At 39.0% G+C, this 25,220-nt stretch overlaps 1 protein-coding gene across 1 annotated transcript in view; it reads left to right on the forward strand.

Annotated features, from left to right (window-relative positions):
- The window catches only part of ERICH3 (glutamate rich 3), a 114,101-nt gene extending 106,663 nt beyond the window's left edge, over positions 1–7,438 (forward strand). The window contains exons 14-15 of the mRNA XM_010381098.2: positions 2,033–4,401; positions 5,110–7,438. Of these exons, the coding sequence (XP_010379400.2) occupies positions 2,033–4,383 (2,351 nt within the window). The 3' untranslated portion in view covers positions 4,384–4,401; positions 5,110–7,438. The remainder of the gene's footprint in view (positions 1–2,032; positions 4,402–5,109) is intronic.
- The last annotated feature ends 17,782 nt before the right edge of the window (positions 7,439–25,220 follow it).

Consider the following 25,220-nt stretch of genomic DNA (forward strand, 5'->3'; position numbering starts at 1 on the left):
TCTCTCAGGTGAATTGGCTACATGTTCTGTGAACCAATATTTGATTCTACATATCGCTTTGGAAGATTTTAGGTAAAAGTTAGGAAATAACTGCTGTGATAAGCAGAGGATGACCTGTAAAGTCAACCTCAGCCCTATTGATAGGCCTGAAATTTTTATTTTACTCCTTTGAAAGGAGACATCACAAATTACCTTCCAAACACATTTTAAGGGAAATGTAATATCAGCTATTATTGCTTTACCTCAAAATGGTTTATCATAATAGCTGGCAAGAGACCGAGGAAACGCAACAAACGATAAGCATCTTTTGTGTTAGAAGAGGTAATGAAATAAGACAGCCTTGGACGGGGTATAAAGTAGAGAAGTGAGTAAGATAAGGACTTCAGACTTCTGGTAGATTGTTGCTGATGATGTTGGGGGTAAGATGGCTAGCCAAGAAGGCAAGCAACTAAAAAACAAATGAGGAACATCATACTTGCCTACTTTACAAGTTGTTTTTTTTTTTTTTTTAAGTTAGAGTTTGACATCTTGGTATGTTAACTAATTTTATAAAATCTAGTCAAGTGTTTTTTTTTTTTTAATAAATGAGAAAAGATTAAATTGATATAAATTATTAGGATGACTTTTTCAAAGCTTCCAGCTCCCTAAGTCCTATTCTGCAGTTGGGAAGTTGAAATGCTTTAAGTGTTTGGCATAACATGCCTTTCTTTACTTATTTTGCTTGCAAAATATATATAACTTCATTTAATAATAAAAAAATCCACTTGTTGCTATTAAAAAACATATCAAACCTATATTTATTGAACTATGAACTCTGATAGCTTGTGCACCCAGGTTTGCCAGGAAATTATGGGTGAAAACTTGTACTTCAAGAAGAGTATTTAGGCTGAAAACTGTCCCAGTCTACAAAGTCCTGTCTTGCTTTGTAATCCTGTTTTGCCAAAGGCAAATTAGCTTCTGAACACAGGTGAAAGGTAATGCAAATTGGTGTCTTTAGTAAAAAGTCTTACCTTGAGCTACAAAGGTAAGACTTTTTACTAAAGACACCAATTTGTGATGACTAAATCTAGATATAGTAGCTTATCATCTGGGAGTGAGAATCATCAGTTCACACTGTATAATGATTGTGTTGCTAAAGGCCCATGTGAGTTCCAGAAAACATAGGCAGAAGAGAGACATATTATGCTGCTGCAGAAAATAATGATTTCAGGGCCAGATGCAGTGGCTCACACCTGTAATCCCAACACTTTGGGAGTTTGAGACCCAAGAGTTGAAACTAGCCAGGGCAACATGGACAGACCCTGTCTCTACTAACAAAACAAAACAAAACAAAACAAAACAAAACAAAAAAAGTAGCCTGGCATAGTGGCATGCACCTACGGTCCCAGCTACTCGAGGGGCTGAGGCAGGAGGATTTTTGAGACCAGGAAATCGAGACTGAAGTGAGTCATGTTCACACCGCTGCCCTCCAGCCTGGGTGACACAGAGAGACCCTGCTTGAAAAAAAAAAAAAAAAAAGAAAGAAAGAAAGAAAGAAAAAGAGACAAATAAAATAATAATTTATTTGAAGATTAAATACTCACTATTTTTCTTATTGCATAATTTTTTCCATTCCACTTATTATTATTTCTAAGAAAGGAATCTTGTATGTATGTGAGAGAGAGAAAGAGGAAGCCAAGAGAAAGAGTGAGGTGGAGATTTTATTGATTCCAAGACATGGGGACATCATAATTTTTTTGCTTATTGCTGCTTATGTTAAACATCTCTGATGTTCAGCTTTTCTTTAATATCAATGTATTCCTTAAATTTGAAGACATTTCTTTTCATAGTGAAAAACCATTATTAAGTCATGGTGCATGTTATAGTCAGCATCCTAGAATCAATGGAAAATTGTTTTATATATAACACAATGGCCTTGTGATATCACATATAAATATCTCACACTGTAAATAAGTGTTATATAAGATTATAATGTCTCATCCCTTGTTCACTTGGATTAAAGTAACCTTGATTTCTAACCTCATTTTTATAGCGCCAAGAATGAATTTAGTGGTGGATAAAACAGCAGCAATTAACTCAAACAAGGAATCCCAGCAATTGGCCCAAGAAACATATACACTGGAGAAGAAAGGAGCAAAGGAGGAAGATGAAGGGCCCCAGCACAGAGATGCTGACATAGTACAGGGAAAAGGGGAGGCAGCCCTGTGGGGAGAAGCAGAAGTTGTTCACGAGGCTCCCTTGAGGGCATGGAAGCCAACAGCAGAGCAGTCAGAGTTGGCAGAAGAGTTTACAGAAAAAGGGGAGATCCCTCCAGGCATAGAAAGGGGGGCAGAGACAGCAGCAGAAGCAGAAGGGGCCAGAAGGGTGGGTGAAACATGCTCAGACCCCATAGGACAAGCAGCAGCCAAAGATGCTGTGGGTCTGAGTAAAGATAAGGCTCCTGAAAAGCAGGCCTTGATGCTCACAGTGCTTGAGACAGACGAGGCAGCTTTTGAAGGGGAACAGGGTTTGAAGAAGGCAGTGCTTGCAAATAAAGCAGCAGCTCTGAACTCGGAGGATCTTCAGGAGGCAGCAGCCCTAAGAGATGCAGCAACATCGGAGGAGGGAGAGGCTGAGGGTGGGGTGGCTGTGAATGATGTCAGGGAAAGTGAAGAGGAAGCATCCATAGACCTAGAGGACACGGGACCCATGGAGGACACAGCACCAAAGAGAGAGGATTGTTATGAAGAGGCAATTCTTGGGGGAGAGGAACCAGCCAAAGAGAGAAAGGAGGTTATGAGAACAGAAACAGCCTTGAGCCCCTTCACAGGAAAGGCAGAGGCAAGCCGGAGGCAGGTTTCGGAGGGCAGCCCTGAAGACCTTTGCAAGGAAGATGTGGAAGGGGAACAGATGGTGACTGAGGCAGAAGCTAATAGGGAAGATGATAGGAAAGAAGTTTTACCCAAGGAATTAGATGTAGCAAGAGAGCGAAAGAAAGCTGAGAGGCCAAAAACACCTCTGAGGAAAACTGACTCTGAGAGAGAAGAGGTGACAAGGGTAAATGCACTCAAGGATGAAGACGCTTTTAAAGAAGAGCAAAAACTTAAAGCAGAAGAGGGGAAAACAGAGACGGAAGTAAGATCTGAGGAAGAGACAAAAGCCCCCCCAAATGAAATGGGATCTGATGCTGAGAACGAAGCACCTGTGGAGGCATCTGAGTTGTCTGACAATCCAGGGCTTCTAGGAGAAGATTCACTAAAAGACACAGTGGTTCCCATATTTGAAGCAACGCCTGGATTTGAAAAGTCGCTGGAAAACATAACAGCTTTGAGGAAAGAAGGAGGAGGAGAAAGACTGAGCGAAGCCAGAGACACGAAGCACAAAGACAGAGAAGAGCTGTCCAGCAGGGAGAATACGGCTCTGGAAGAGAGGCCCCGCCAGGATGCAGAAGGGCCCTTAGCAGCTCCTGAAGGTGAGCCAGCAGGAAAGGTGCAGGCCCCTGAGGGGTTGATCCCAGCCACAGGCCAGGCAGAGGAGCTGACAGCCAAAGATCACGACTCCTGCGCAGGACTGGAGGGGAGGGCTGAAGGACAAGGAGGAGCGGATGTCATGCTAAGGACCCAGGAAGCTGTTCCTGAGGAAGATCCCGTGACCGCAGAAAAGTTCAGGCAGGAAGCGATGGGTGAGGACCCAGAGAAGGAAGAGGACAAAGAGTGCACTCTGGGGGCAGAAGCGATGCGGGACAGGAACTCGGAAGGGGACAGGGCCATGGAAGGCAGAGGAAACACAGAAAAGAATGAGGGCATGGGAGGAGGAAAGGTTGTAGCTGAGGAAGATCTACATGGAGGTAGGGAAACGGCAGAAACAGCCGCAGAGGAGAGGGAGGCGTTGGCAGGTTCGGAGACAGCCGAGGAGAAAACAATAGCAAATAAAGCCTCCCCCTTTTCAGATGTTGCTGAGGAAGAAAGCTGGCACCAAAAGGATGAGTTAGTAGGAAAAACAGCAGCTGCAGGGAGGGTGGTGGTAGAGGAATTAGCACGGAGTGGGGAGGAAGTGCCAGCAGTAGAGGAGATGACAGTTACATGTACAACAGAGACTGGGGTGGGCACTCCAGGAGTCCTGGAAGGGAAGACCTCAGGGCTTGGACAGGAGCAAGAAGGAGGGTCAGAGGGCCAGGAGGCAGCCACTGGGAGTGGCGATGGGAGGCAGGAGTCGGGAGCAGCTGAAAAATTTCGATTAGGATTATCACGGGAGGGAGAGAGGGAAGTGAGTCCAGAGAGTCTACAGACGATGGCAGCACTTCCTGTGAAGGCTGATTTCACTGCAACCCAAGAGAAGCAACAGCATATGGTGCAAGGAGAAAGCGAGACTGCAGATGTTTCTCCCCAAAACATGCAGGCCTAAGAGACTTGCTGGCAGACGGTGAGTTTAAGCCTGATGTGTTTGAATTAAATAGCAGCCCTGCGGTGGGTCTCCTCCCCTTGGGGCTGGCTTGTCCCTTTATTGGTGTTTGTGCACATATAAACACACAGGCTTCAATTCTGTGTCACTTAGCCCTGAGCCTGTCAGGAAAGGGGCTGGAAAAGATGAAGGAGGGGCCAAAGCACACACAGGACCCACTGCTCTTCCCGGTGTGACAAGTCATACTCAGTCTTTGCAAGGCAGCTCCCTCCAGTAGTGAGATGTGTGTCTCCCGGATAGGACCCCAAAGAGAAAATACAGAGGAGAATGTGCCACAAAGGACAGACCATAAAAGTAAAGAATCAAACTCTATTTCACAATTCATTTCCACCTTAGTGTTTTAAAGGATGAAATGAAGGTTGTTTGTAATCATTTGCCTTTAAGTGGGTCCTGTCCTTTCATTTCTGCAGTTTTGCAAAGTTTAATACATTTCATTTTTACATATGTAAAATATAAGCATTCTATATTTAATATTTTAAGTATATAAAATATTTTACATTCTGTATGTAAAATATTTAAATATATCAATCTTGAAGAGTGGAACTAAAGATTAAAATTTTTTTTGCATATTCTGCTATTTCCTTAATGCCCTCACATTCTCAGTGTCCAGTTTCTACTACTGTGAGTGATTTTTATCCTGGTACTATTATCCTTTTTATTGTTTTTCAGAATGATTTAAAGATGTCTTCTGGAAGATGTAAAGAGTGGAGAAAGATTCACCCAAGCATCTCACCAGGATTCTTGATTTTTTCTCTCTCTTCTTTTTAGTTGCTGGTTGCGCTTGTCTGAGATGATTCCCAGTCTGTCAGCCCTGGTCAGTAGCTCAGTAAGCACCTCGAGAATAGCTCAAGTAGATCTGTAGGACCCTTATTAGGAGCAGTGGTTCCTCAGAGAGAAACTTGTGAGGCTGTTACACATTCTACACACCTAACATTTTCAAATGCAAGTGATAATTTTCAAATGTTTGACTTTTACCAAAGATCACTGGAAGGCCCAGTTTGTAATGTTAGGGGTTTGTTTAAAATCATTTTTATTTTACAATACAGAGCCCCAATCAATTCCACAATCTCAATTTCATACATGGGACTTTTACTTAAAATCTGTGGTTTGGGGCTTTAATGAATTGGCCTGTGAAAATGAGCTCTAAAGGTCCTCCCACGCACACTCAAAACTAAAATTGCTCCAAATCTCTAAGTTCTTCCAGCAAAAGATTTCTTGGCATGTATATTCACTTATACTTAGAAATAGTCATTCTTTTAATTTATGCCAGAATAACAAAGTAAAAATCTTATTTCAAAATGCTCTTTGTTTGTGTGTGTGTGTGTGTGTGTTTCTGTAGTTCTGCTTTCTGGGGTAGACTAGTAAAGTGGTAGCTTCCAGCATTTTGTCCCTGGGGCCTTATTTATAGGGCCACTCAGATTTAAATAAAAGTAGTAAGTAATTTAGCTAAGTGGAATAAGTATAATAATTATAGCAGTAGGCATAGCACATCAGCATTATGCCAACATTCTAGACTCTTTAGTTGATGTCATTAAATGGAAAAGAAACTTGGATTAAATGGGTGTACTGTTCACCTTCCCAAGTTCTGTTATTTCAAACCTTTGAACTAACCTTGCAGTTCATTATAAATCAACAGTTGCAATTGCATTCTAAATTACTCCCTGGTATTATTTTCTAGTTGTGTATCAGCCTGCCTCCTAGGGGTTTTCAGTTCCTCGAAGACATAACCAGTGCCCCAGAGCGCATGTATTTATCTACCATTTCTCTATGTGAGAAGGTAAAATAATTTCCTTAAGCAGTGATTTTCCAGCCAGAATATACATTAGATTTTCATGGGACACTTTTATAAATGACTCAACCCTTTTCCCCACCCCAGAGATTCAGATTTAATTCATTTTAGGTGGATCTACGCATCAATATATATATTTTTAACTTTTCGCTTGATTCTTCTATGTAGCCAAGGTTGAGAACCACTGCTCTAAATCATCATATAATCCATGCTGGCCACACTACACTCAAGGTCCCTAGGGACCGGTCATATTATCATAATAAGTATTTTCCATTTTAATGTGTAATGGAGTCATTCAATGATCAAAAATACACTGGGCCAGATAGTAGACTGGTCCCTTGATCAGAAGGATCAGCACACCAGCATTACCTGGAAATTGTTCCCAGCCTCTGTCTCCTACCTACTAAATTAGAAACTCTTGGTTGGGTCCAGTAATCCATAGCTTAACAAGCCCTCCAGGTAATACTGATGTACACTGATGTCTGAAAACTGCTGTCATGGACTATTGATTGTATTGAGGATTAGTCTCAGTTGGAAAGCCAACTACAGAGGCATTTTGAACTTTCTTTCTTTGCCTCTCTATGTCTATCTTTTCCTGTCTTCTCATTTATCTGTCTCTTTCTCTAGTAAATGGCACTCAATATAAAAGTGGTGAAGTCAATCTTAAACTTACTTTTATTATGATTTTATGGATACATGCACGAAGTCCCTCTGCCCTACTCCCTATTAAAGGATATTACTCACTGCACATCATAAATCTCCATCATCTGTCTTAAAGTTTTATGAGTAGATTTCAACTACATTATATTCAAGTTCATTTATTACTGAGCTGTATTACTGTGGAGCTCTAACAGTATTTGTTTCCTGATTTCAACCTCAATGCTACAGAGCACTTTGAATACATCGCACCTTATGGGAAAGATAGTAAACTTATTAATCCCTTTGAAAAATTAGTTTGGTACAATGTGCTAAGTGGTAATTGCTTTGGATTACTTTTATATTTAACATACTCCATCAAAACATCCCACAACATAATTCTACAATCTGCATGTGAATTTGACTGTGAAATTCAGTATTGTGATATTTTGAATAAGTTAATTCTTTCTCTGCAAATGCTATGTTGATAAAATTACTTGTATGTTCACCTGAAATGATTTGTTTCCTGTTTCTTGATTATTAAAACATAAATCAATCATACATTTACAGATACATGTGAATGGTTCTTTGTAAATAAGACTCAACTTTTAAAATCTCTGTGTTCTTCCCTTACAATATTTGAACTCCACGGAGCAGAGAAGAAAGGATTAGCTTCACTGGGCTGTATTTTTGAGTACAGTATGTGATGTATTTATACTGACTGTCTACACTCATATGTGTCTTTCACACACATGAGATAATGTCAGGGAGAAAAATTATTATCGCCTATCACCATTTTATAGGTAACTGAGCAAAAGCTCAATAAAGTTAAATGGTTTGTCTAAAAATCAGTCAATCTCAGATCATCTGACACAAAATTTGGACTTTTTCTTATCATATCATATACACTACTTCTAAGAAGAGGTATCTTAGATACTAAGATATTATATGTGAACATCTACATGTTTTTGTTTACTTGTAGAAGGGAAAAATTTAAACTTCCTCAATATATCCTCTATCAGTGAGAAGGGAGTTATATTTCCAGCTAATGTCAATCAAAGAACAAAGGAGATTATTAAAATAGTTCAAAAGAAAAATAGGCAATCAAAGGAAATGTAGATAGAATTAGGTTTTCTGCTTGAACTTCTTGAGTGTAAGAGTGTTGAACTTCGAAGAGTGTTGTAAATTTAAAGTACAGTTGAGTTCCTTAATCCTTCTAAGATCAGTAATTTTGCCAGAATTATTGCCTTTGGAAAAATGATTGTTTGAGAAAAGAAAAGAAAGCCTTAAGGAAGATTCATCTAGTAAGTGAAATATTCCAACAGACTCAAGGACAGCCCAGAAGAGGCCGCTTCTGACCTTGGGTAATATTTCCTCTCTGTTTTCTGTACCATTTGATTATGTCATTTAAAAAATAAGTTCCTGACACCATGGCCAGCAGCAAGAGGTACAAAAGAACAAGGAATAAATACAGCTGGAATTCTTTAAAAGTTGCTCTCAAACTCACCCCTCTTTTTTTCCCTTTGCTTTTTTGTTCTTTATGCTAATAGCATGCCCTGTGACAGGGAAACTAAGCTCTTCAAAATAACTGGAAACTAAATCTGTAAGATAAAATGCTGAAATTTGAGAATGCACATGCCTTTTGTAATTTTTTCCAGAAGGCTCAAGCTATTAAATAATCTGTGGGACTCAACAGTGTTTTGGAATGTTGAAATACCCTCATTTTTAATTAGGGAAAATGCAGTACACAGAAGATTCTTGGGACAGAGAAGCTGGTATCTAAGTCTTGCTGCTTTGTTATATGTTTCCTGGTCTTTATTAAATATCTATTTATAATTAAATATTATATTAGGGACCCATAAATTATGCGAGAAATCTCACAGTTGTTCAGGAAATTGGTGCTAATGAGACACAGAGACTTTCAAACTGGTGTAAATGTACCTCCCAGGGAAGATGAAGCTTTTCATGGGATTCACTGGCAAGGCTAGTTTGCAGATGCTTAACCTCCATATGCACTTTATCTTAAAATGGACTTGAGAACTAGCCTGCAGTCAATGTTTTTGTCAGACTCCCATGTCTTTTCACAATAGAGGGCAACTCTTCATTCACTTACCAAGTTTACTGTGATGCAATGACCCCTAGAAAGACACAAATCAGACAAAGGAACAATGTGAAATATGGCATAAGGGAAGGACTTTCCTTCCTGGAAATGACTGGGTAACAAATCTTTCTGCAAATCGGGTGGTTTTCAACTCTTTGTTTATAACAAAATTAAATGAGGATGTGATTGAATTGCCAACTGATAAATCATTAAAATATTTTTGGTATATTATCAGCCTGTAAATTTTGCAAAATCAGAAGGAGTTCAAATCGGAGCATTGTTGTACAATATAACAAAGTGACTTCCATTCCCATCCACTTATTTATGTGACATGCACAATTACTATATTTTTATATCTATGAAAATGAAACCAAAAGTGGAATTGAACTGATGTTGAACACTGTTATTTCAGCAGTAAATAATATTTGTTCACAGACATACAAACAAATTAAAAATAGAAATCACTATCTTAGATGCATTTTTACTTTTACTTTTTATGTGTAATATTTACCAAAATTTATAGTATGAATGTTGTTTTGATCAAATGTGTATTACTAATAATTGCAATGATAGCTCAGTCCAGGCGAGATTTAACACATAGAGTCTTATGGTCACAAGAAATTTTTTAAATTAAAATTTAATTTACGTAATAATTTAATGGCAGATAATTATGACAGGGTGAGAAGTAAAAGACTTTTAAGTATAAAAAGATACTGAAGTAGCATACAAATCTGTGGGCAAAGTGGAATGGAAATGTAAGTTTAAGAAAATAAAAAACATGAGACTTTCTAACACTAAAGAAGAGCTTAGCCACGTACTTTTGAAAATGGATGTCTTAGGTCAGGTTCCCCCAAAACACTCTGGGTTAGAGGTTCATGTGCAGAAGGTTTATTGGGCCATGCCCTGGAAACAACACTGTGGAGAACTGAAAAAGCAGAAATGGGCCAAGATACAAGATAGAGATGTAGTTGCCACAGAGGTGCAACTCGTCAAAGGGGAGCTCTCAAGGTGGGATGGTCAAATGCAGATGAGAGACCAGGCCTCTAAGTCCCCACAATAGGACAGTCGCTTGATGTTGGCTTCCTACTCAGGAGCAAGCATAATCTTGGACTGAGTGGTCCCTTCAGTCAAAAGCAATTCCTGTGGAGAAACTCAGATAGCATACCCTACCCCAGGCTGCTGGAGGCCGATCGTGTCCACTGTGAAGAAATTATCAGGGTGGCACTCCACTGCATCCACGACATGGATAAAGGTGATATGGAATTGCTATGGCATTTTCATTTCTTTGGATACACTTAGAAAAGAGATACAACCATTTCATCTTAAAATGTCTTGTTTTATAAAATGATAGAAGTTACATCTGTAACTACTTAAATATATAAAAAGGTTTACATGTCAATATAAAAATATATGAAAGGATATTGTTTTTTAAAACCCTTTCAGAGGTATGTGAACAGAAATATTGGCAGTCCACTAGCGTAAAGGACAAGATGAATAGCTGAGGGCCATGTTTCTCGTGGCCTGGCAGTCATCCAGAGTCAGTAGCCAAAATTTTGATTAATGTACAAAATTTGTTTTGTCTACATACTATTAAAGTGATGTCTGCCAGTAAAATAAATGAGTGGGTCATCCAGTTTGGTGTTGCTACAAGGAAGAAGAGTCCTAGCATAACATCTAGCTGTTTCTAGGAAAGGAAGTGTGCCCCTCTAGTGTGTCTGAGTACACCATCAGGGCATGATATGGCTTGGTTCTATGTCCCCACCCAAATCTCCTCTCTAATTGTAATTCCCACATGTTGAAGGTGGGGCTTGGTGGGAGGTTATTGGGAGTGGTTTCTAATGGTTTAGCACCATTGCCCTAATGCTGTCTCGTAATGAGTTTTCATGAGATCTGATAGTTTAAAAGTGTGTGGCAGCTTCCCCCTTGCTTTCTCTCTCTCCTGCCACCATGTAAAATGTGCCTTGCTTCCTCTTCACCTTCTGTCATGATTGTACATTTCCTGAGGCTTCCCCAGTCACGCAGAACTGTGAGTCAATTAAACCTCGTTTCCTTATAAATTACCCAGTCTCAGGTAGTTGTTTATAGCAGTGTGTAAAAGGACTAATACAAGGCAGTTAACAGTTGTATTCAAACAAAATCTCACTACTAATGAACAGGGATTAGCTAACTTTTCCTGTAAAGAACCAGGTGGTAAATATTAAATCTTTTAGGCTTTGTGGGATATAAAGTTGCAAATATTCAACCCTGTCATTTTAGGATGAAAGGTGCCATAGACAATACTTACAAGAATTGGAATTAATATGGGTATAGGTGTGTTCCAATAAAACTTTATTTACAAAGAGAGGCAAAGTGTCAGATTTGTCCTGAGGACTGTGCTCTGCAGACCTCTTCTAAAGTGCTTTCAACTTAATAAATAGTTCTGTAACTATGAAGAATAATCTTCACTCTGCCACAGAAATTTTAATTTTCAAAATGTGCCTTAAACACAAATATTTGGAAACAACTAGAGTAAGGAACCAATGGCCTTTAATCATTCAGGGGAATGGATGATTTATTAGAATTTGCCTCTCCTTTTAAGATTATTATTTTAAAAGTTTCATTTTAGTCAGGTTTTCAATCCTTCGTTTCCATTCCCATCTTCTCTGTTATATCTGTTAGAATGCAAATGTGAGATGTTGTGAAGAAGGGAAAAATAACTTCAGAATTCTGACAATTACATTTCATGTTAACACAGGCTGATTTGTTCTTCAATAGAACAGTATTTGCCCCATGAAAGAAGAGATGTGATCTGTCCTGGTCCACGTGCAATCCCCTGTGCGAAGAACAGTGTCTGGCACACAGTGCATGCTCAATAAATATATGGAAACGAATGAATACCTGAAATAACATCCAGACTAGGGGAACATTGTTATATGCTGTTCTAAACATTTTTAAGGCCAGATTTGAGTGATGCTGATAGGATGCATAGAGTATCTGAGTTTGTTGATTGAAGAGAAAAACTAATAATTTTCATGATACATTACAGTTGGTAGGGACATTAGATATCACACACTCTACCTGTTCCCCTTTATGTATCAGATTGAGAACGCAGAGGCCCAGAGGGTCTGAGGAGTGGGTTATACATTGATTAGGGACAAAAACAGAACTGGAACTTCTATCCTTAGTCTAGAGCTTGTTTCACTTCAAAATGCTGTTTCTCATTAGTCAGATTTTCTTTTCAGAGATGCAGAATCCTAATTTCTAATCAATTTACTCTCTAAAACTCAGCGTTTTTTTTTTTTTTTTTTTTTTTTTTTTTTTTTTTTTTTTTTTTTTTTTGAGGCGGAGTCTCGCTCTGTCGCCCGGACTGGAGTGCAGTGGCTGGATCTCAGCTCACTGCAAGCTCCGCCTCCCGGGTTTACGCCATTCTCCTGCCTCAGCCTCCCGAGTAGCTGGGACTACAGGCGCCCGCCACCTCGCCCGGCTAGTTTTTTTGTATTTTTAGTAGAAACGGGGTTTCACCGTGTTAGTCAGGATGGTCTCGATCTCCTGACCTCGTGATCCGCCCGTCTCGGCCTCCCAAAGTGCTGGGATTACAGGCTTGAGCCACTGCGCCCGGCCAACTCAGTGTTTTTTTTGTTTGTTTGCTTTTTGTTTTTTTTTTTTTAGAACAGCTAATTTAGTTCTTGCTTTGCAAACATGGAAATCCAAGTTTTCAAATGCAGTATAAGGCGAAACATTTTGGTTGTCTGGATCTTAGAGGTCACTGAAGTTAGTCATTGCCCTTTTATAATCCCCACTGAGACTGTGAAGGTCAGTTAGAGGGAGACAGTAGTTATTTAGCACACATACATAGACACACCTGTGCACTCACGCACACACACACACACACCCGTCATTAACTTAAAGAAAAGAAAATCTCTGAGAATGAATGGAAACTCTTCCCACTGAACTGATCATAATGTTAATGACTCCCTACTTAGCACTGAACTCTCCAGTAAAATGCAACAAATTACAAACCTATCTAAGCATACACAAATTGGCTTAACAAACTCAAATCTAAATTCCTGCATATTAACGATACTGGTTGTATATCAGAATTTTCCTGAAGAGATTTTTTTAAATTTCTGGGAGTAGAAGTTGGGCATAAGAACAACAACAACAAAAATCTTCCCAGGTGGTTGATACGTGCAGCTAAGCTTTCTGACCACTAATCTCAAGTTTGAATAGCTACTGTGATTAAAAAGTAAACCTAAATGTTATTTCACAAGCCAATTTAAATCGTTATAACACACCTTAACCCATTATGCTTTTACTATTGTACTCTTTTACTCTTTAGTTTTCCTCTTTTTCTCCTTTACTCTTTAAACCTCAGAATACTATGAGGAAGGTACTATTAGCCCATTTTGCAGATGATAAAATTGAGGCACAGAAAAGTGAAGTAACATATTCAAGACACAGAGCAAGGAAGTATCACAGCTGATATTCAGATCGGGCAAAGTGGCTCCCTCTGCAACAGGAATTCTCAAAGTTTGGTCTGTGTAAGACTGAAGGATTTAGTAGGATAGAATTTGCTGGGCCTTATCCCTAGAATTTCTGATTCAATAGGGCTGCAAACCACCTGTAGTTCTGTATTTCTAACAAGTTTCCATGTAATGTTGATATTGCTATGACAGGGACCAGATTTTGAGAACCTAGAATTCAAATTGTGTTGGTAATATGGATGTAAGCTAGAGTTTGAGAACGACTAGTCAGTGGTTCTCAGCCTAGGCTGCACATGGTGTCCCATGGGAAGCTTTAAAAATCCTGGTCCCCATTCACTCCAGACAATTTGAATCTCTGGGGTAAGACCAGGCCATCAATACTTTGTAAAGCTCTCTGTGCAGCCATGATAAAGAACCACTGCTTTAGAGTACACTGTATTAGCCACAACATTCTATCCCGCCCTCCACACCACTGAGATTCATCTCTAATACATAATACTGCTACAATTACAACGTTTCCAATGCACAGTCCTACTGCAATTACAAGATCCATGGTGGGATCATTGTTCTGTCATCCAAGACACAGTATTTGAGTTGTACACTATTACTCTGTAAGATGCCAATATCCTTCCATTCACCACTGAGGCCTCTTCTGGAGTAGAATATTTCTCCCATAATAGATTCTATTGGTTTTCAGGGCTTCATCACCTTTTGCAAATCATAAGATCCATGAAGCTGAGTCCTGGTGGACATGGGGCTGATGTTGCCTCTGGACAGCCATGGCGTGTTAAGTGCTGTGTCTAAGTAGAGAGCCCATGTTCGTGGCAATCACTAGCCCATGTGACCCCTGACGCTTAATGTAAGATAATTGTGCACCCCCATCCACCCAAGTCAAGGCGCCTTCTCTAAACTGAGTGCCTCTAACCTCCACGCTTGTCCAGTCCACCCCTGAAAAACATCTGCCTCAGCTGATCCAAAAGTGGTTGGGAAGGGTCAAATCACAGTGTGTATTTATCTTATCTCCCAAAATTCATCTCCAAGGGAAATCATGGTATAATAAACAAGAATGGTTTTGAGAAAAATAAGTTAGACAAGCGTAGCCTGAGGAGAAAAGTTGGAAAGGGACCAAGGCAGTCTCATGGATTATACCTGTTGGCATGTAATACCATTTACAGGTTATTATCACATATACCTTGCATTCTCCTGAAGTAGGCTCTAGTGGCAAAGGAAAGAAGATAGGACAGGTGTTTTAGTTCTTCACATGTGGGGCAAAAAAGCTCTGAGATTTTTCCTACCCTTTTGTTCTTAAATGTTGCATTCTATATAATTTTTTCAGAGTCATCTGCCAATTTGATTTTTATTTCTCTGTTTCTAATTTTCTGTTTAATGCATCCACTGAGCTTGTGATTTCAACAATTTTATTTATTTTCTTATTTTCTTTTCTTTTCTTTTTTTTTTTTATGAGATGGAGTCCCACTCTGTTGCCTAGGCTGGAGTGCAGTGGTGCAATCTCTGCTCACTGCAACCTCCGACTCCTGGGTTCTAGCTATTCTCTTGCCTCAGCCTCTGGAGCAATTGGGATTGCAGGCGCCATGCACCAAGCCTGACTAATTTTTTTTGTCTTTTGAGTAGAGACGGGGTTTCGCCATGTTGCCCAGGCTCTTCTCGAACTCCTGACCTCAGGTAATCCGCCTGCCTAGGCCTCCCAAAGTGCTGGGATTACAGGCGTGAGCCACCACACCTGGTCTATTTTTTTTTCTTTCTTAAGGTTTTATGCAGTCATTAATCCAAATCTACCTGATCATATTTGATAGTCACAGGCTGCTTGTTAAGTTTTCATACTTCACATCATTTCTTTTAAAAATTTCTTTAAATATTTTACACTTAGCTATTTCCTGTTCTGAAATGGATTCTTCCACTATCTGGAATTCTTAGTGATCTGTTACTGCAGTTTGTTATTTCCACTGACTTTTATTCATGATGGTTTGTTTCTTAATTATGCATGTGTATTCAGTTAATCTTAATTTGTGAATGATTTTTGGGGGTCCAGTTTAATGTGCCGGTCTTTAGTAAATCTTCTCCTTATTGTTGTCTGAAGGCTTAATCTTCAATTTTAGTACTAATATTTCATTGTGCTCAGGGAAACCTTGATTTTCTGTTGTGATTACCAAGATCACTGCTGGTAGCTCACTTTTTTAAAAAAAGAGTTTCCTTATTTCCTACAAGTTCAGCAATTAAAAAAAAATATGTTTTATGTAGGCTCTACTAGTGTTATAAAACGGAAAGGCTCTTCAAAGTATAGAGTCCCTACATTATAAAAGGCAGACTTTTGACACAATCTTTAAAATAACTGTATCATTTAATTGAAAAGAAAGAGAATACATATATGTTTTCCAAATATTCATAGGTACCAATATATAAATAGGTACAAGGTCCCAAGAATAAGGTTTGAATTTGATTATAAAGAGACTAGCAATTGAGACAATTTTTTTCACAACCGAAGCTTCTTGCATGATGGTTTAACACAATTGTCTTTAAATGGTTGTGAAGAGATTTTAAAATCGCAGTGCTCTTGTTATCGGCATTTAACATTGTAATATTCTTTTTAGTGGCATTCAAAATTGCAATCCTCTTGTTAGTAGTATTTCTTCTCTTATTTCGACTCCAAGGCAGGGTTCATACATGGGTCAAGGAAACAGCTAGATTGTATGAAACTTTAGAGAAGTAAAGGACTTAAGTATTTTGAGAACCCTATTTTTTGATTTTTTTTTTTTAACTCTTTTGTAACTTGTCTGCTGCAGCTGATAAAATAAGATGGACTCAGAGCCTCTTTCTACTTAGCAGCAAATAATAGGACCATTTAATAGGGGAAGTGGGTTGTCTTAGTCTGTTTATGCTGCTATAACACAACACTCTCACACACTGCTTAATGACAGGGATACATTCTGAGAAACATGTCAAGCAGGTTTGTTATGGGAACGTTGAAGTGTACTAACACAAACTTAAACCTTATATCTATGGTGTAGCCTATTGCTCCTAGACTACAAAGCTGTGCAGCATGTTACTGTACGGGATACTGTAGGCAACACAGTGATGAGTATTTGTGTATCTAAACATAGCAAAGATACAGTAAAAATATGGCATGAAAGATTGAAAAAAATGGTACATGTGTATAGAGCACTTACCATGAATAGAGCTTTAAGACTGGAAGTTGCTTTGGGTGAGTCAGTCAGAAAGTGAATGTGAAGACCTAGAACATTATCCTACCTCAAACTTTATAAACACTGCAAAGTTAGACTACACTAAATTTATTTTAAAAACTTCTTCTTCAATAAATTAACCTTACCTTACTATGATTTTTTACTTTATACATTTTTAATGTGTTATTGACTCTTGTAATAACACTTTGCTTAAAACATAAACACATTGTATATGGTACATAAATATTTTACTTCTTTATATACTTGTTCTATAAGCTTTCTGCATTTTAAAAATTTTCTATTTTTGTACTTTTGAAATATTTTCATTAAAAACTAAGACACAAACACACATATTAGCCTAGGTCTATGTAGAGTCAAGATCATCAACACATTACTAGGCAACAGAAATTTTTCAGCTCCATTATAATCTGATGGGATCACCATCCTATATGCAGTTAGTCTTTGACCAAAACATTGCTATGCAGCACATGACTGTATCTGGGACTTGGTCATGTATAAACAACAGAGATTTTTTTTTTCACAGTTCTCAAGGCTGGTGAGTCCAAGATCAAACTGCTGGCAGATGCTGTGTCAGGTGAGGGCTCATTTCTCATAGATGGCACTGTCTTAGTGTCCTCACATGGCAGAAGGGACAGAAGGGAGAAGGAAACTCTCTTTTTTAAATTTTTTAAAAATGATTATTATACTTTAAGTTCTGGGTTACATGTGCAGAACGTGCAGTTATGTTACATAGGTATACACATGTCATGGTGGATTGCTGCACCCATCAACCTGTCACCTACATTAGGTATTTCTCCTAATGCTATCCCTCCCCACAAGTCCCCCACCCCACCACAGGCCCTGGTGTGTGATAATCCCCTCCCTGTGTCCATGTATTCTCATTGTTCAACTCCCACTTATGAGTGAGAACATGCAGTGCCTTCTTTTGAGAAGCATCTGTAAATACCCTTCACTCACTTTTTTGGGGGCTGTTTGTGTTTTTTTCTTGTAAATTTAAGTTCTTATAGATTCTGGATATTACCCCTTTGTCAGAAGGATAGATTGCAAAAATTTTCTCTCATTCTGTAAGTTGCCTGTTCACTCTGATGATAGTTTCTTTTGCTGTGCAGAAGCTCTTTAGTTTAATTACATCCCACTTGTCAATTTTGGATTTTGTTGTCATTGCTTTTGGTGTTTTAGACATGAAGTCTTTGCCCATGCCTATGGCCTGAATGGTATTGCCTAGGTTTTCTTCTAGGGGTTTTATGGTTTTAAGTCTCCTTGTAGGTCTCTAAGAACTTGCTTTATGAATCTGGGTTCTCCTGTATTGGATGCATATATGTGTAAGACAGTTAGCTCTTCTTGTTGAATTGATCCCTTTATCATTATGTAATGGCCTTCTTTGTCTCTTTTGATCTTTGTTGGTTTCAAATCTGTTCTATCAGACACCAGGATTGCAACCCCTGCTTTTTTTGTTGTTTTCCATTTGCTTGGTAGATCTTCCTCCATCCCTTTATTTTGAGCTGATGTGTGTCTCTGCACATGAGATGGGTCTCCTGAATACAGCACACCAATGGGTCTTGACTCTTTATCCAATTTTCCAGTCTGTGTCTTTTAATTGAGCCATTTAGCCCATTTAAATTTAAGGTTAATATTGTCATGTGTGAATTTGATCCTGTCATTATGATGCTAGTTGGTTATTTCGTCCGTTAATTGATGCAGCTTCTTCCTAGCATCGATGGCCTTTACAATTTGGCATGTATTTGCAGTAGCTGGTACCGGTTGTTCCTATTCATGTTTACTGCTTCCTTCAGGAGCTCTTGTAAGGCAGGCCTGGTGGTGACAAAATCTCTCAGCGTTTGCTTGTCTGTAAAGGATTTTATTTCTCCTTCACTTATGAAGCTTAATTTGGCTGCATATGATATTCTGGGTTAAAAAATTTTTTCTTTAAGAATGTTTAATTTTGGCCCCCACTCTCTTCTTGCTTGTAGGGTTTCTGCTGAGAGATCTGCTGTTAGCCTGATGAACTTCCCTTTGTGGGTAACCCGACCTTTCTCTCAGGCTGCCCTTACATTTTTTTTTCCTTCATTTCAACCTTGATGAATCTAGCAACTATGTGTCTTGGGGTTGCTCTTCTCAAGGAGTATCTTTGTGGTGTTCTTTGTATTTCCTAAATTTGAATGTTGGCCTGCCTTGCTAGGTTGGGGAAGTTCTCCTGGATGACATCCTGCAGAGTGTTTTCTAATTTGGTTCTGTTCTCCCTGTTACTTCTGTGAAGCTTCTTTTAAAAGGGCATTAATCATATTATCTTCCAAGGTGCCCAGTTCTTAATACAATCAACCTAGGGGTTAAATTGCTGCCTATGAAGTTTGGAGGGACACACACGTTTAAACCATAGCCTGGACAATGTCAGTTTCCTGGTTTTTGAACTGCACTATACTAACACAAAATATTCCATTTGAGGAAAATGAGTAATGAATATCAATACCTCTCTGTACAGTGTCTTGCAAATTCCTGTGAATTGGTTGTTATATAAAATAAAAAATGTTTTCTAAAACCCCAAAGTGGGGGCCTAGCACAGTGGCTGTAATACCAGCTATTTGGGTGGCTGAGGTAGGAATATCCCTTAAGTCCAGGAGTTCAAGATTGGCCTACACCAGACAGTGAGATTCCAGTCTCAAAACTGAAAAATAAGTAATAATGTAAAAATGTTTTAAAAATCAAAGTGGAAACTAGGGTAAGGCCTAGAGGATGGGAGACAATAAAGGAGAATGTTGTACCTGTCGCTGACTAGACCTGAAAAGAATGGAAAAAAAGGAGTCTTTGTGACACAGACAGTTTGCTCTAGTTCTCCAAAGGCCTTGTGAGCCAAAGCTCTAATTAGTGATAACAAGCATTCATTTGCCTGTTGTGTACTCTGTTATGAAATCCCTGAGTGACCCGGCAGGGTGACACACAGCTATATGAGGGTACAGAAAACCAGTCATCTTCTCCTTGGAGACACGACTAATAGCCCCTTTTAAATGAATAGTGTTATTTGGATAGTTATTAATGCCATGCTTTACAAACATACCCCATAAATTAGCACCACAGGAAAAATAAACTCTATGGAATATATAAAAATCAGTGAAAGCATGACTTTTAAGGCAGATTATTTAAAATTATAAGGGGATGAAAGGCAATCTTTTAACCAGGGTAAGAACATTTGTAAACACTCCTATTTGTTGTGCAATGTGGTTCTGATTAATTACAATGAAGGCTTGTGTTATGAATAATGATTTTCGATATGGCAGTAATATTTGATGGAAAAATTGCAAACAGGAGATATCTTTCTGTGATTCTTGAGCTGTATTAATACAAATCAATTAACAGCTTAATGGACAGGATGGGGAAAGGAACATACTAATTTAGCTTAAGCAAGCAACTTGGACAGTTTCCACTATTCACTATTTTACATTATGCAGAATTTCCATTTGTATTAATAACTTATTACCTCTATTAAACATGCATTTTCCCTAAAGCTTAATGTTTCTTCAGTGGACACCAATTAACTGAGACAGTCTTTTCTTAGCTAGCCAGTTATTTTAATTACTAAAATTTTTAAAAACGTGCCTGCTTTGCATAGATTTGACCAGTTGAACTTGCCCAAAGAATTCATTGAGTTAGTATAACAAGAGGTGAAAGATTTTTCGTGAATAATTCTAAAAAAAAATTTCAGACAGTTGGGTTCCACTGAGCATAAGAATCCTGTGTTGCTGTTACTTTGTATTTTAGTATTTATCTATAACTTTAATGTGGTACCTTTACAATCCAGCAGTTTTTTTTTTGTTTTTTGTTTTTTGTTTTTTTGTTTTTTGAGACAGAGTTTCACCCTGTCACCTAGGCTGGAGTGCAGTAGCAGCGAGATCTCGTCTCACTGCAACCTCTGCCTCCCGGGTTCAAGCGAGTACCCTGCCTAGGCCTCCCAAGTAGCTGGGATTATAGGCACAAGCCACCATGCCTGCCTAATTTTTTTGTATTTTTAGTAGAGACGGGATTTCACTATGTTGGCAAGACTGGTCTAGAACTCCTGACCTCAGGCAATCTGCCCACCTCAGCCTGCCAAAGTGCTGGGATTACAGGTGTGAACCACTGTGCCCAGTCTAATGCAGCAGTGTTTTGTTCTGTTTTTTATTTAGTTTCTTTGTTCTCTTTGTGCAGAACTATGGCTTGAAGGATGGGTAGGCAATTACTATAACTAAGGAGGAACTATAAGGTGGTGGGTAGGTGCAGCTCTCCTATAGAAAAACTTGAGTTTTGCTTCCTGATTCTTCCTGGACTAGTAGTGAAAAACAATGCGTGAGGCCCAGGTTAATGAGTATTGAAGAGTTAAAAGTACAAGTAATGAAAGATCATTGTACTCATTAGTCCTCTAGGGTGGTGAGGAATGCTTAAAAGGAAGGAACGAGAAGCACCAGGAAGACAGAGTTTCTTTGGGAGGTTGGTATCCTCCAGAGCACACCAGGAATCCAATTATTTTCATGCAAATAACAGAAGATCCTGAAAAGCAGGTAAAAAGTCCTTGCCACCTTGTGGAGACGCTGATCAAGCAAATCAAGAATACTATTAATAATATGAAATTTAAATATTAATATTCTAATAAAGTAGGAAAGTGAGTAAGCAGATTAATAGAATAAGAGCTACAACAAAGAGAGAGAGAGGAAACAACTTCATGGAAATAGATAGAGCAAAGGCAGCAAATTCCTAGTAACACTCCCTAATTTTGCTGATGATAGCTGGACTGCAAAGGGGTTGATGAAGCACAGCAGTGCTGAGTACAACATGCCATATGTAAGTGACTGTGAAATAGTGAAAACAGAGACAACAGGAGACATCACAGGGACTGAAAGAAACAAGACAAAAAATATAATCTCATCTTAACATCCAACTAAACCCATTCATTCATTTACTGATTCATTCTTACTCTCATTTGAGCATTAATTCACTTATTCCTTCACTCCACACACCACTCCTTACTAAGGAGGAGCTGATGGTGAAAATTTATTTGTATACTGTCTATCCTAGTTTGGTCCCACCTGAAAGCACAGCCTGAGGCAAAAGTTCAGAAACTGCTACTTTTTAAAGGCATGCAATCCTATAAAAGTAGGTTTGAATGGAGGAGGAAAGTCAGAGTGAGAAGGGAGAGGAGGGAGAGCACATCTTAACAGTTTGTTATTGAGCTAGATGTTGTTTGGAACCCAGGGCAACTGATTGTCAGTCTCAAGGAATTGTCTTCTGAGGCTCTAAACATGACTGTGCCTCAGGACAATGGGGTGCTGTACAGAAGGGAAAGAATTTATTTCCTGGCTTTGGTCTCCACAGGGCTGGGAAGACTTGGAATATTTCTTCTCAAGGCAACAGGAGAGCTCCAGGGAACAGAGCAAAAGGCAATAGGCACCTGCCTTGCCCTTCGGTGAACGTGGTGAGGTTGTGTCCACATGAAGTTAGTTATGGTAATGGTGCGTGGCTTAATGGCCAAGGGCATAGGTGATGCCAAGATCTGAGATGGGACCTAAAAGATGTCTACTGTATATTCCATAAAGATATTAGCAATTGTTTAACTGTTCTGTAAGTCTAGTTATAATTGTATCCAGATAAGATTGTGCTTTTGTGTTTACTTTCATATTCTTTTTGTTATAGAGCCTCAATTGCAGCATGCTACTTCAGGGCTTATCTTACAAACACTCAAATTTTCTCAAGCCATAATGCTTTCTTAGCATCCAGGAAATAAATAATTAGCCCTCAGCGCTTGGTTGATTCCTCTCTCAGTCATGTGGTATCAAGCATGGCCAATTGTTATGGAACATTTATCATGTGCCTGGCCCTGTGATAAGTGATTTTCATGCATTATTTCACTTAATCCTGTCTCTGAGGTAAGAATCATTATCTCCATTTTACAGATGAGGAATCTGAGGTGAGAGAAATAAAGTAACTTGCCCATGTTTGCACAGGTCACACAGTGATGGGGGGAGCCAGACATTCACTCAAGCCTAACTCTAAAGTTCATGCCCTTGACAACTATGCGCATGCTTTGCAAGTATGGGTCCAGGACAAGCAGCATCAGCATCTTCTGGGAACTTGTTAGAAATACAATTTCTTGGGTCCAATTCCAGAGCTTCTGATTCCACAATGCTGGCGGTGGGCCCAGCAACCTGTGTTTTAATGAGCTCTCTACAAATTCTGCTGCAGGCTAAAGTTTAAGAACTGCTCTATGCTATTCCACCTTTTATAGTTCCATAACTGTATAGGGCAAACATGTGTCATCTGTTATTCTGATCACCTCAAGGTACCCTCAATATTGACATTAATTCTTATTCCTCAGATGATTTTGAGTTTCAGGAAAGAAAAAAAAATAGTCTTAAAGACGAGCCTGATATTCTTCACTGTGGACTAATTTTTGAAGTGGTGTTAAGCAGACCATGGATTATTATAAGTAAAGCACTGAAAGGCAAACCTACACTCAAATTATTTTTATTGCATATCATGGTCCTGCTTCAATCTTACCCTTCCCTGATTAGTTGAGATAAAAGAAGAGATGGAGGTCAGTGAAATTAGTGCTCTTCAAAACCTTCTTTAAAGATAGTAAAGATACCTTTCTTCTGCATATGAGCCCATTGGTTAAAAGACAGATACTTGAGATAATATTCTTTTTATCTCACTAATTAAACATAAAGCTAGGCTGGGAGTGCTTTGGAGACATGTCCTCATCAGCAGGGCCTGGACCCCATGGCAGTGTTTTAATTCAAGAAGCCTAATTTAATTAGCACCCTGCCACTGGGTCAGCTGCTCTGCCGCCTTGGATCTCTGGCCCAAGGAGATATGTGCAACCCCTGCTCTTTTTATTTCTAGTTAGCCTCATAAAAGGTAGGGTGTCCAAGGAGAGAGAGGAACTTTGCTTCTCCATCATGTTTTGCATATGGTGCTAATTGAGCTGACAGTCTTGGACCACAGTCTGTTATTGCTGCAGCTGAGTCTTGAGCTGATACCCCGTGAAGGGATTGCACATGTCAAATGGCTCATCTTTGCCCTTGTGGCTCTTGAAATATGGAAGCAAATTGATCAGGGGGAGCTCTTCAGTCTGCACGCTTGAGTAACTGCAAGCAAAACAAAACTAGGAAAAAATAAGGTATTCAAATCCTACTGGTAATGGCTACACCCTCTCTCCTCACTTTCCCTACCCAGTGTGCTAATGAGGAAAGGAAAATGTGAAACTCCTTGGCTTCCCTAATTGCTGTGCTTTGCCCTTATAACTTTTTTGTTCTTGCTTATCATGGTGAGAGTCCTGTTTCTGTCAATCATTTTTGGTTCTTTCTGCCTAGAAAATAACAATGCATTTTTTTTTTTTTTTTGAGCCTTGAGATTATTCCATCCCCTTCTCTTCCATAATTACAACAGGGAAAATAATGATTATTATTTTTTTGGTTTTACTTTGCAATAATAAGCTGTAGCAATCAGGAAAGGTTTATTTTTCTGGCCGCTGAAACTTCTCCTGTGATAGTTTCCAAATTTTCCTCAGGACTGTAGAACTGCAGAACTGCAGAGTTGTTCATTTTTACCACAATTCTGGATTGTGAGTATGTGCTGTTTTTCTATCTTTTTCTCCCTCACAGTGGAGGCTGTATTGTGTAGTGAATGAATCATGGACATGAGTGCAAGACAAAAGTTGTTTGAAACCTGCCTCTATTCTATACGAGTTTGGATTCATTACTTTGCTTCTCTGATTCCCCACTTGAATAATAATAATAATAATAATAATAATCCCCTCTTCCCAGGGCTATGCAGAAAATTAGGCCAAATACTATATTTTAAGTAGTTTTAAGCCATTTTTCCACATAATAGTGCTCAATAAGTGTATACTCTTTCTATTTTCACTTAGCATTCCCCTTGCTTGGGGAATCCTTTCTGGTTCTTGTATTTGGCTGAAAGGATTTGATTTGTCTTCTAATTTAATTTTAGGATAAACAAGGCATTGCTATCTAAGGTCTGCTGGGTCTTGGCTCAAACTGCCTCAGAAGTGTAGGCTCCCCAATTTGCTGTTTGCAAAGATGAGGTTTTTAGGGACATTGATAGTTATTTTTACAATGGAGAAAAAAGTCTTCACTGTTTTCTTGCTCTTCTTTTATAATATAGTTCTTTGGATGCATAGTCATGTAACAATAACACAACAACATATGCTGGCCAGGTCTGGTGGCTCAGGCCTCTAGTCCCAGCACTTTGGGAGACCAAGGCAGGCAGATCTCTTGAGCCCAGGAATTCAAGACCAGTCTGGGCAACATGGCAAAATCCTGTCTCTATAAAAAATATAAAAATTAGCTGGGTGTGGTGGTGTATGCCTCTAGTCCCAGCTACCTGGGAGGCTGAGGCTAGAGGATTGATTGAGTCTGGGAGGCAGAGGTTGCGGTGAGCTGAGATCACGCCACAGCACTCCAGCCCAGGTGACAGAGCAAGACTCCATCTAAAGAAACAAAAAAAAAAAAAAAAAAGAGAGAGAAAATTGCTATGGTGTTTCAGGAACTATAGTACATACTTTATATCATTTGAAACCCTTATAG

Source organism: Rhinopithecus roxellana, chromosome 12 (genome assembly GCF_007565055.1).
Source record: "Rhinopithecus roxellana isolate Shanxi Qingling chromosome 12, ASM756505v1, whole genome shotgun sequence".
NCBI classification, from domain to species: domain Eukaryota; kingdom Metazoa; phylum Chordata; class Mammalia; order Primates; family Cercopithecidae; genus Rhinopithecus; species Rhinopithecus roxellana.